Consider the following 12,295-nt stretch of genomic DNA (forward strand, 5'->3'; position numbering starts at 1 on the left):
TCATACGCGAGGAAAAGACGTGCGGCTGACTTTCTCCGTGTTGACCGCCTGTACGGACCCGAAGGTGGTCAGCCGAATCTCTGCATCGGTCCAGATTGCGTTCTCACGCGTCTTATCGAAGAATTTGCCGAAACGTCATATTTTAACACGCAACAAAGTATTTTAACGAATGGTATGTGACTTTGAAGTAATCTCATGAACATAAAAATCAAGAAAAATGTTTTTCGAATTACTTGATTGAAAGATTAAAATTTTTAAAGCATTTTTGCTGTCTATAATGTATTTAAAATGTTGAGAATTTTTTCATGTCTTAATATCTTGAATATTATTATTTAATTTAATTTTTTAGGTGTTCTATCAAAAGTTCTATTAAAAATGTAAGTACGAAAATGTTCAAAGTGTCGAAATTTGACAGAAATTTCGTATAAAAATTATCGCAAGATATAAGAAAATAATGTAAACGTAAATTAATCCGTATATTTTAGCATTCTAATAAAAATACTGTTGCTTTCTTTTTTTCAACTATTCGTGATTTTTTCGCGACATGATATACATATAATATACGACGGATCTCAAGAAACTTTCACTTTGTTTCCGCTATGTTTTTTCTCAGTGTTCATCGCGTATTTATTCTATCCGCTCATCAGATTTGATATTGCAGACGCGTCAACGTCCACGTGCCTCACTTACAACAAGCAAGTAAGAATCTGAAAGTTTTACCGTCCCCTTCGTACATGTATTACATATATACAACAAATCGAATCGCGTAAACATACAGCATCGCAAACTAAGACGCTAATCCGGCGATACGTCGAGTCGGGTGGCAGCCATGCGCGCTCTTGGTGATGGAACACTTTCCTCTCGTCGACGCCGGCGAGAGTGAACTCGTCCGAGGATCGAGGTCAGGTCAAGGCCCCCACGAAGCGAAGCCTTCGTATCTGAGAATTCTCCATCTCCTGCTTGTTCTGCTTCCCCTCGTGTTGTTTCTCGCCTCGTTCTACCAACTCTGTTCGTCCCATGTGTGCGTCGATTGCTTCGTTGATGCTTACGAAGCAATCAAAGACGTAAAAAGCGACGGAAAATGAAGGAGAACGTCTTTGCTACGTTTAACGAAACTCGTTTCTGCCTTCATCTTCATCGATTATTTACATCATTAGAGCGTATCCTCTTCTTTTAAGTAGAATGCAAAAAGTAAGTGAAACATCATATATGCAGGTGTATGATTTTGCACAGCTATTATGTATAGCTGTTATATATATGTATATGTCGTTATGCGGGTTAGTAAAACCGTATATCGATATATCTTACTTTTCTCCATATCGTTGTAAGTACTTGAAGAAAGAGAGAAAAGAAGTTTTGCACGCTGGAAGCACGAATGAATGAATGAATGAAACGAAAGTTCTCGAATCTTTCTTTCTCACCTCGTTTCTTTTTTTTTCTTTTTGTTCACACTCACTCGGGATTCTGTGGCTTTTTGCCTAGTAATTAACTTCTCTCTGCATACGACTCATTTAAGAAAGATAAGTCGGGTCATTAAAAAAGCAATGAAGCTGCACGGATGAATGAAACCAGTCGGAATGATACACTCGCCAGAATTCAGAAATAATGAGAAGCGAGTAATTTAAATGGTTAATAACTACCTCTTAATAATAACGCGTATGATACCGTAAATACGGGTATCGTCTACGCACTGTTCTAAATTGTTTACGCGCCACCGAAGAAAGTAGCGATATTAGTACTTTCACGTGAATAAATTTGTGCTTAATGTAAACTCAGTTAGTGCTAATTCCCGCGTGACGACCTACATATGAGGACACTCACGGTCCGCTCTTCAGCCTATTTTACATTGCCGTACAATTACGACTGCAATTTCTATCACGGAATATCATGGCACGAATAATGGAACAGAGTGAAAATTTACGACAAAATAATATACTCCTACTCCAAAAATGCATAAACACAATATGCATTTAATACCTACCATTTAATCTCGAGGAAGATGAGAAAAAAAAAAAAAAAAAAAAAAAAAAGGCGAAGGATCTCGGTATCTCGATTCATCGAGGTGACTTTCCGAACTTGAATGTAGAAGGGCCTTGCTAACGTATCAGAAACGGTACCACCAGCGATGCGATCTTGAAGATTTTTTTGAACGAATTTTCGGGTCTGCGGGACGAGATCGAACGTAGAGAGAAAAAGACGAAGAGACATGGGCCCGCGGATACTGGGAAAGACAGGAGGGGGGGGAGGACCAGGCAGCGACTTTTTCTCCGATACGGTAGAGAGTGTTAGGCGCACCTTGAAAAGACTCCGTGCGGATGCTGACTGGCCCGATCGGTCTGCTCGGCCTGGTTTACTTCCCGAAGTGTGTGTCCACCGACTGGTCTCCGCGTGTACGTCCGTCCTACGTACACGCAGAAACTCTCTCGCGCTCGCGCGCGTATGGTGGCACGCTCGAATACGCACACGACCGTCGTGGACGGATCAAACAAGTGCGTAAGATGCCCCCGCGCGAAAACGTCAGATTTCGCATTCGTGCGTTTCTCGTATGTAGGTGATGCCGTTTCTTCTCTCTTTCTCTCTCTCTATCTCTCGGTCCCTCTACCTATGTAGTATCTATACCGTCGCTCGTCATCGAGATCGATGGTCTCTCTTCATTTTTCTCAGAGAATTAACCGGACACTCGAAGACGTATGTCCATTCATGTCGTCTGCATCGGGACGTTAAATCGTCGTCCAAATAGACACGGCGGGATCTATGTCTATATAAAAGCATTTCTCTGTCTCAGATATTTGTGTCTCGTCTCTTTACCTCCGGTTTTCGCACACCCCCTCCATCTTCCACCGTATCTCGTTGAGCCTTACTTTCGATCGAGTCCCGAATCGACGGGCCATCAGTCGGTCAGGCTCCAATTCTTTCGCACGCCTCATCCCCGCCGTCTTTTCTCGCATCCTTCTCATTCCTCGCTCCTTCTTTCTTTCGTCCGTGGGCCTCTCTCTTTGCGACTCTACGATTTTAGCGTATCGGTGACTTCCGTTAGTTTCACCCGAATTTTAAGCATCTCGTAACGAAGGAAGGTACGACGACGGAATTTCAGCACGCGAGTGCTAAATTTTAAATTATAATCGCACGCAATTAACACGTTGGCAAACTATTTTTAGAAATAATTAACATGCATACGCACGTGTCGTGCAAATTTAATTCATGAAACGCAAGAATTTCATTAATGCGAAATAAAATGAAGAAATAATATACGATCTTTCGATTATTATAATCTTAATTTATTTGCATATTTATAAATATACATATTGTGTTCACACATGTGACGCGATGAGCATATCGCTACATAATAAATACTGAGGATGATCCGTATAGGAGCGTTCTCGTGTGTGCAATGATCATAAAGTGAACACAACGGGAGAATACAGTGAGAAGAGATCGAATTATTCACAGGATGAAAATAAATAAAAGTTACGCGCGACAATAGAGAAGAAAATATTTCACGAGGGATAAAAGGGAAAGAGATGAGAGACTGAAGAGATGCCACAATGACGTTCGTACAATTTTTCTTTTCCTAGGTTGACGATGGTTTGTACGCGGAGTAAGCCAGCTCGTGTCCAGATCTTCCCCATCCGCTCGATCCGTGTCCTCCTCCGACTTGAACGACTTCATGTCCGTGGTCGTGGCCGCCTGACACGAGTTTCTTTAATCCAATGATAGCGGCAAGTACTAGCGCAAGTTTGCTCACTATCAGCGCTTTGCCAGCCAACAATGCGAGAGCGCCAAGAGCTAAAGGTACTAATGTGCCGCCAATTAACAGAGGAATAGCGAGAAGGCCCATTTTATTCTTCTTCTTGCGACCTAGAGAAAATAACGTAATTATGTTTAAAGAAAAGTAATATAAAATAGTAAACCATTTTTATGAACAATTTAAATTAATCTAGGCATTAATAAAACAGTTAAATTTTAATTCTGTTTAATATATATTCGTTAAACAAAATTAAAACTCTTTTTATTAATGCGAATATTAATTTAAATTGTTCATAAAATTATATAAATCAAATTAATTACATTTGAAAAAAATTAATAATAATTAGATATTTATTATCTATTAAATTATTATTAATTCATATACATTTGTTAATATTATTAATGATACTGTTTATTAATAATACTGAGTTTCTTACCTTCCTCTGTAAGGCTACGTTGAACTTCCTCCACATTTGGCAATTTTAGCTTGAGAGTGTGACTTTGGAAGAATTTGAGAATCCTGTCGAAAATCATGTTATTAAGAACATCTTCTTTATCTGCTAATGCTCGCGGTAAACTGGCTTCAATTTCTTGCAGAGATTTTTCTGGCTCGGATTCGTTAGCAGCTGATTCGTCGTGAACCAGAGTAACGCCATCGGCTACATTCAATTGTACGTTTCGAGAGATCCTATCCATGGCCGATAAGAGCTTTAACTTCAGACAAGGACTCATTTCCGCGCCGGCACATTCTTTATACACTTGATAGACGTAACGCAACTCTCCAAATACGCCCAGTCCACTTGACCTTGCGGTTTGTTGTTCATTAATGGAATTGGATGTGGGATTAATTTCGGCCGATCTCGCATAGACCGCCGTCACTAATACAGCCAGGCATACGTAATAGTGTGCAAATTGTTTCATTTTTTTTTTTTGAAGTAAATATCTGTGAAATATAATTAATTCGATAAAAAAATATTTATTAAATAATTAATTTATTAACAATTTAATTTTATAATTAAATAGTACATAACAAAAACATGTAACGCAAATAATAGCGTAAGTGAATTAAATTATTAAATCATTAAATCAATTAAATTAATTAGTTGAATAAATAATTAAACAAATGTTTTATTTCTTTATTAAACGCTAATAAACCGCTTTTTAAATACCAAACCGAAAAGATGAAAAAGTTTACGTCATCACAAATTATTATTAAAAATTTTTTTTAAATTTGATAAACTTAAAAAAATTTCAATTTTTAAAATTGCTAAAGTTGTTTACGCCACTTACAATTAACAATGACTTTTCAAAATATAGTCTCTACCCAAATAATTCCTCGAAATTATATTAGTCGTACAATTTTTCGTCTATTTTGCAATTGATTCTAAAATGTTCTTACAGAAATCTTTTCATACATATTGTTTTATCACAAAAGTCTACAAAATCCAGCACTTAATGCGGTCACCAAAGGTTCAAACTACGAAAGCCTCAATCAAGACACTGTACCTTCCACTTGATAGGGGAAAATCAAACGTCTCGTCCTTTCCTTCTTCCTCGAGAAAAGTCCTTACGTCCGCACGCGGCTGCCGGCTTCTGGTTAATTTAACACGCTGTGTATCACTGCGAGATGCGTGTATAGCTGTGAGCACTCTAAGTAGACTGTACGTAACGGAAGCCCTGCCCTAGCTCTATATATCTAGCCAGGTATACCTCCGTACTGGGCGATATTCCCCCCACTATGGTCGGCGCCGGTGTATGTACACCACTATCGCGACTATTTTCATACCATTGATTTGAGAGCGGTCGCTTTGCACCTAGACAACCACCCGGGGGACGAAAGTAGAGAGCAGAATTCATCTCCGCGGAACGCGCGTCATAATCGCGGCACTCCCCCCGGGGATTTTATCTCCCACCAGCGGTGCATCCGAGCGAGTTTTGCCGCTCTTACACACGGGCTGTCCTCGTCTTCCTAATGTTCATTCCTCATACGGATTTAATTTGACCGATCTAACCGCATTTTTCGTCCGTATCGTGGTTCCGTTGTTCCTTTTTGCGCGTGGGCGCGTAGGCCGACCGTCTACGCACATCGACCGACGCGGTTCGATGCTCCCGCCGTTCGGCGTTTTTATTTTCGTGGCTCCAATTTCTCACCGAGGTTGCTTCGATTCGAATAAGATCGAAAATGAAAGGCGCGCCGGAAAACAATACGATGTATCGCGGAAACGGCGCGAACCGAACGAAAAATATTGAGACAACAAACGTCGAATGCGTAGAAAGCGCTTTGAACCAACGTTCACGGTCATTGATATATTTGATAACAGGAAGCGCAATAAAATATAAAGTGTGTTATTGGCACGAGCTTATACATACTCAGATTTATCCTGTATTTACGATACTGTAAAATCGTTCATTCGTTAAGTGGCGAGAGATCGCGAGCTGGAGGATCCGTTGTTCCAGCTGTTACTTTCTAGGCTGCCTTAATTATTTACGTCAAATTTCGTGATTATATCAGAATATGATATTCAGAATAAATTTCACATAAGAAAGGCTTCCGAATATAATTTTCGAGTGCGACGAAAAAAATCTTTTCGAATGTCAATCAAGATGGTTTAAAGAATTATTTACTGATACGGAATTATTATCATCACATATGTACGATTGGATATGTAATTTGTATTTCTCATTGCGTATTAAGGATTGGATACGCAGTTATACTTCTGACATTAAATTTGGGATTTCTTAAAACGTCTTCAGCTATTATAATTAATGTGACAATGTACGTTCTACTTTTCTATAAAAGATCGTTTTCCTCTACGCGCCAACATAATCATGTCATCGAAAAAGGAGAAACGATGAATCGGCAAATTAACGTATACCGTTACGTGCGTTAGGCACAATTTCTTTATTCAATTAATCATTTAATTCACTGATGCTTCTAATTCAATGATGTTTCATTCCTAGTATCCCTTGCAACCTTAACTTTTCATTCCCTGCTCAATTCGATATACGCCAGCGGACGTGGTTTTAACTAGGTCATACCAAGTGAAAACGCCGTTGCGTGCAGATACACTTAGACCATTTAACGAATTAAAACGTGTTTCCAGAAGGAGAGAAACGAAACGGAGACTCTCACGCAAAGGAAAAAAAGCGAAATATCCTGTCATCTCTCATTCAGAGTTATCATTAAAACATAGCTTGTTTTACCGTATTACTACTCCCTTCGCCTTCGTTAACATCGCATCGAGATTGCCGGCGTATGACGTTTTCATTGAGCTGCACGTGAATGTGCAAGAAAGCATCGCGACCAGCTAACGGATACGGAAGAAGGAGAGTCGGTCTTCTTCTCGGTCTTCTTCTCGTCTTCGCGTCTTCCTCCCCCCCCCCCCCCACTCCCCCCTCGCGTTCTCGTGGATCCACGCGACTGCGATGCTGCCGGAACTTATTTGCAGCATAATGTCGCGTTACCGATTTCTCGTACACGTATACGTGCCGTGAAAATGATCCCCCCGCGGCATGACGAAAGCGACGGATCTCGCGAGACGGATCACCACCATACGTCACGCGGCTAATAAACGTGTTGCCTGGGACTTTGTCGTTTCCGGTTCGCGGAACCATCGGGCCTGAATTCCATTTTGTACGACCGGTGATTTTCTCGACGGCTCGATACGCGTGGACTACTCGGCCAATGAAACTGTCGTTATTGTATACCTCCTTTTTCTTCCTTAAAGCCACTTCGGTAAGAACGGAACCCGCGGTATGCAGGTTACCAGTACCTAGGCTACGCGTGCGTCCCGCTTTTGGAGGGGGGCAATCATTGGGAGATACGTATTATCAAGTATTTAGATACATATTATCAAGTATTTAGATAGATTGTAGTATATTATCTTTGGCGGGGAAAATTTTACTCTGAATTTTCAAATGTTTTAGTTGTTATCTTTGTAAAACTAATAGTTAATTATGTTAATGGCATTTGCGATATGGAAAAAAATATTTATGATATTAATATAATGTAATATTAATTCGCTATAATTGTTGTGTACAAATTTTAATGGTATTTACTTGTCTTTTTCTTTTTTAGAAGAATATATATATATATATATATATATAATTTTAAATATATATAAATTTAAAAACTGTAAAGAGAGATTCTAAAAATTAAAATTTAAATGAAGTCCTGATTTTGTAAAAATAAATCAAAACTTTCCCTTACGCATATACACTTAACTAATATAATGTAGATTTAATTTGAATTTAATATATTAATATTTCTTTGTTCCAGTTTTTTCTCGACCAAAGAAATTGTTTTGAGATTCTCTAAATACTTGATTATAAGAATAAAGAGAAAGAGCAATGTAACGAATGTGAAGAAAGCTCCGAAAACATATACCGTAAGTTGTATAAATCACTCACAATCTCATATATAGTATATATGCAATTTGCATTCCTTAATAAAGCGGCCGTGCTGCGAGTTCTCGACTACTTTCGCTCATGTTCCTGAGCTTTATTTTTCCATTACGTATCTATTTATGTATGGAAAATGTGGTACATCGTTGCATCCGGTGCGCGATCGCTGTTTCTAACTCAATAGACCGTATTTCACGGTCTTACGTTACGGCTTACGATTACGAGTGCAAGTGCGGTGTTGTATAAATAGAAGTACTCGGTCACGGACGGCGGTCACTCTTACGAGAGCCGAAGGAAACGTTGGATTCTCGTCGACGGAGGCTGCGGGCATTGAAGTCTCTTTTATTAGGACAAGACTCTGAGGCGTCAATTTGTCGTCTTTTTATTATAAAAGAAAACAGGAGATGTCATAATGGAAGCACACAGTCAAACATTAAATAAATATTAATATAAGATGTAACGAATAAATAACGAGTTCGCGTAAATATACATACATAAAACAATGAGCATTTTCCAGAGGTACTAGTGACTGGCCGTAGAATAAATCGACCGTAATATCGAACAAAGCAAAAAGAATAGAATCAAAATATAAAAGATTATATAAACGTAAGGAAAAAGGATAGAAAGGTTAGGTTCGAAGAGATTTCAAGCTCGATAATTTTACAGTTAAAATAGCGGACATCAAGGAAACTGCAGACAGGTCTCGGCAATTTTTCTTCAAATACACGATAGACTAGGCAGTTTTGTACATGACGGTAGTATAAGTAAGAAAGGAAGGAAATAATGAAGAAATGTGAGAGAGAGAGATAAATAGAGAGAGAGCGAGAAAAAAAGAGAGAGAGAGAGAGAGAGTGAAGCGGACATAAGTGGAACGAAAGGGAACATCGAATCATTGGAGAGAATTGCAAGAAACAAGATGGAGAAACTTTCTATGGTACGGATTAAGCTTATGCCTGGGGTTGGTGGGCGCGATAAGCAATTTCATGGGCGTCCTGCGGCAAACTCCTGGCCCATCCGTGTCCGCTGCTGCCGTAACCACCACCGTAGTCGCCACCACCGCCGCCGTAACCACCACCGTGGCCACCATCGTCGTGGCTGACAACGTGGCTGCTGCTGTGATGCGGATGCGAGACTACCTCGTAGGTCACGTGTTTTTGAGAGCTGAGGAGCTTCTTCAGTCCGATGATGGCCGAGATCACGAGAGCGATCTTGCCAATGAGCAGGGCCTTACCGGCTATCAGGGCAATTGCGCCGAGCGCCAGAGGCAACAAAGCGGCCGCTTTCAGGGCTATGGCGAGCAGCAGAGGTCCTAAGATCTTCTGCGCCTTCTCTGTAACGTTTCAAACATATTACTTTGAGATAAAAATAAACGTTCTTGTATTGTATATTTCAACCGTCAGTATTTTTTTTTTTCTTTTTTAATAATTTTTTAAATATACAATTCTTATCATCGCACAAGAATTTGCCCTGTCTCGCTTGCATTTCGCATTAATGAATAATAAATACTTAAAAATGTGCTTTTATGATAAGAAAAAGTTTTTTCTCTACATGTTGATAGATTCTTTAATTATAATATTGTATATCAAATTAATTGTTTTAACGCGTTCGATTTTGTGTAAAGTAAAGCATATACATTTACGTATTCACTTATCGCTAAATGTAGGATTCGGGCCGCGGAGGTTAATGCTATCATTATTCTCTCTTTACACTTCTGCGGAGAACGGGAATTTGAATACTACATCACGAGATGTAGTCGGTTTATGTTTGAATATACGGTTTTGCTCCATGAAGCCTCGCAATTATCCTATTACGCGATGACTATCAAGACATATATTTTCATCAAACAACTAAAAAATTATAAGATATATAGTGATTCGTTTAGACAAGAAATGCTGTTTTACATACACTTCTTTTTATGCTGTAATTATACATAACTTGATAAAGATACCAATCTATAACTAGGAGAAACCGTTGGCACAAATTGAGTTGGAAGGCTATAATATCACACGTGATATGTAATAGCAATAAATTAAAGGTGATCAAATAATTCATAAATTTAATGCGATATTGAAAAAATTAATGTAAAAAATATCTAAAAAATTTTTTTTAATTATAACATTATAATACAACGATCAAGATAATTAGTGAAATGTGAGTGCATTTATAAATAACGTGATATATAGTATAATCTCCTGAATTAATCCTGTATAAAATTTAAATTTCACTTTATTTTCGTACGGTAATTAATCATTGAATAACAGTATAGCAACTCGTAAGTAGATAAGCAGACGCTAAAATACAACACGTACACGCAGGTAAATCATTGTAAATTCGATAATAATGGTCTTCCGTAAATCACATCGCGCCAAATATGGAGACGCACAGTACTTTTAAAGTGGAATAGCGCCGAAGGTCAAGGCGAAGTACCAGGATGGAAAGTATGTCAAAAATCTCGTGCGGTGAGTTCTTTCTCTCACTCCTTATATCTGCGTATCTCTCTCCCGATCTTTCAATATCCCCGGCACTCTCCTCCCGATCCTCTTCAGTCGAGGAGGTTCAAGAGGAGTGGAACCAGTTCTTCAGTGGGTCAACGTCTGCGACCGGTATTGGCTTCGTCGTCATCATCGTCGCGTGTTCACACGACGACGATGAACGCCGAAGACTCTCGTATCGCAGCTGACGTTGGCCCAACAAGCCCGTATATCTCTTTTTTTCTTTATATTGTATGTTTATAATGTAAAAATCTTTCTTAAAAGCAAAATGTAAGTTAGTAACAAAAAAAAATTTATATGAAAAATTTTTATGACATTTTTATGATTTATATATTAATAATATATATAAATAAAGTAATATAAATATATATTTATATATATATATATATATATATATGTGTGTGTATAATATTATTATAATATGTATAATATTATTATAATATTATATATATTTACAATAAAATTTATATGTTAATGTATGAATATAATTATTAATATATAAATCATAATTTTATATATATATTTATATAAACGTATAAAGTTATTAATTTCTTTTTGCTATATTACAGATCAGTGATCATGATTATTCAAAATTCTGATATTCGTAAGAAGCGCAAGCGTTCTAATACTGCAAACAACGTTATGAGAATTGATTTACACCTTGAATAAGAAGTACTCAATTATTACGCTAGTCTCACTTTCAAGACGATCTTCTATTTAGCAAGTGCGAGCAATCGCTGTAACGAAATTTGTTCGCGAATAATAAACACGATAAAATACAATTAGAGACTAGCAATACTATATATCGTAATCGGTTTGACACCACATAATTTATATGCATTTATAAATTGATCTTCTTACATCACTATATGAAATTTGCATAAGTTTCATATTATAATATACTCACTCTTTTTTCCACGGCTCTCGACAGCGTTATCGCTGAAGTCTTCGAAACTGCGTCCAGCAGACTCGATCGCTCCCAAAATGTCGCTGCCCTTGAGGTCAACTTTAACGGAGTGCGTCCTTAGGAATCTTCCAAGACGGTCGAATAAGAGCGTATCAAAATCGGTGGATTCGATAGATCTGGCAAAAAATGTAATCATAAATATTTTCTAAGAATTATTGAACGAAGGTCAAAGTTTAGATTTTCGTAATCACGTAATTCTCGGAGTTTTCTCACACAGAATGCCCGACAACCAACCTGGGCGCACCCTCGCCCTCGGCGCTGGACGTTTTCACGACGGTGATGCCCTCGGATAGCGTGATATCCTCTTTGTCGGACAGCATCTTGTCGACGAAGGTAAATACTTTGTACTTGATGCAGTTGATGGACTCTTTTTTCAGGCAATCGGCATATATGTTCGTCATCAGGTCGTTCTCACTTCCGCTGACCTTCTCGCTGGTCGGCAATGCCAGGGTCGCGGTCAGCGCCGCCGACACCCACAGTAACGTCACGAAATGCTTGGCCATGGTCACCGTGTGCGACTCCACCGCGTTCTACGCGTCTTGTGCGAACGAAGCCAAAGATATCCTACAGTCGCGTGCCTCACGTGCGGTGCGTTTCTTGACTCCTTCGTGGCCCAACAACGTGCAGCCGCGTTCGTACGTAGTCAAGCACGCCAGGATGCGCCGATGCTGCCTCGTGTGTTACA

The 12,295-nt window shown here is 38.8% G+C and overlaps 2 protein-coding genes across 2 annotated transcripts; both read right to left on the minus strand.

Moving 5' to 3' along the window:
- Positions 1 to 3,282: 3,282 nt before the first annotated feature.
- On the minus strand, positions 3,283 to 5,396 carry LOC140666461 (uncharacterized). The gene is made up of 3 exons (XM_072893666.1): positions 5,254 to 5,396; positions 4,185 to 4,690; positions 3,283 to 3,858 (listed from the first exon to the last, which is right to left on the minus strand). Exons 2-3 carry the CDS (start codon positions 4,666 to 4,668, stop codon positions 3,572 to 3,574), a joined length of 771 nt encoding a protein of 256 aa, XP_072749767.1. The 5' UTR covers positions 4,669 to 4,690; positions 5,254 to 5,396; the 3' UTR covers positions 3,283 to 3,571.
- A 2,895-nt stretch (positions 5,397 to 8,291) lies between these two features.
- LOC140666447 (uncharacterized) lies at positions 8,292 to 12,277 on the minus strand. Its single transcript, XM_072893623.1, has 3 exons — positions 11,845 to 12,277; positions 11,551 to 11,726; positions 8,292 to 9,481 (listed from the first exon to the last, which is right to left on the minus strand). The coding sequence occupies exons 1-3, from the start codon at positions 12,111 to 12,113 to the stop codon at positions 9,099 to 9,101; spliced, it is 828 nt and encodes a 275-aa protein (XP_072749724.1). The 5' UTR covers positions 12,114 to 12,277; the 3' UTR covers positions 8,292 to 9,098.
- Positions 12,278 to 12,295: the final 18 nt, after the last annotated feature.

Source organism: Anoplolepis gracilipes, chromosome 1 (genome assembly GCF_047496725.1).
Source record: "Anoplolepis gracilipes chromosome 1, ASM4749672v1, whole genome shotgun sequence".
Lineage (NCBI taxonomy): Eukaryota > Metazoa > Arthropoda > Insecta > Hymenoptera > Formicidae > Anoplolepis > Anoplolepis gracilipes.

Excerpts from the sequence above, each read along its gene's own strand:
- LOC140666461 (XM_072893666.1), bottom strand. The coding sequence starts at position 4,668 with ATGAAACAATTTGCACACTATTACGTATGCCTGGCTGTATTAGTGACG. Across the intron at positions 3,859-4,184 it reads ACGTAGCCTTACAGAGGAAG|GTCGCAAGAAGAAGAATAAA; the intron begins GTAAGAAACTCA and ends TATTTTCTCTAG.
- LOC140666447 (XM_072893623.1), bottom strand. The coding sequence starts at position 12,113 with ATGGCCAAGCATTTCGTGACGTTACTGTGGGTGTCGGCGGCGCTGACC. Across the intron at positions 11,727-11,844 it reads GAGGGCGAGGGTGCGCCCAG|ATCTATCGAATCCACCGATT; the intron begins GTTGGTTGTCGG and ends ATTTTTTGCCAG. Across the intron at positions 9,482-11,550 it reads CGAGAGCCGTGGAAAAAAGA|AGAAGGCGCAGAAGATCTTA; the intron begins GTGAGTATATTA and ends GAAACGTTACAG.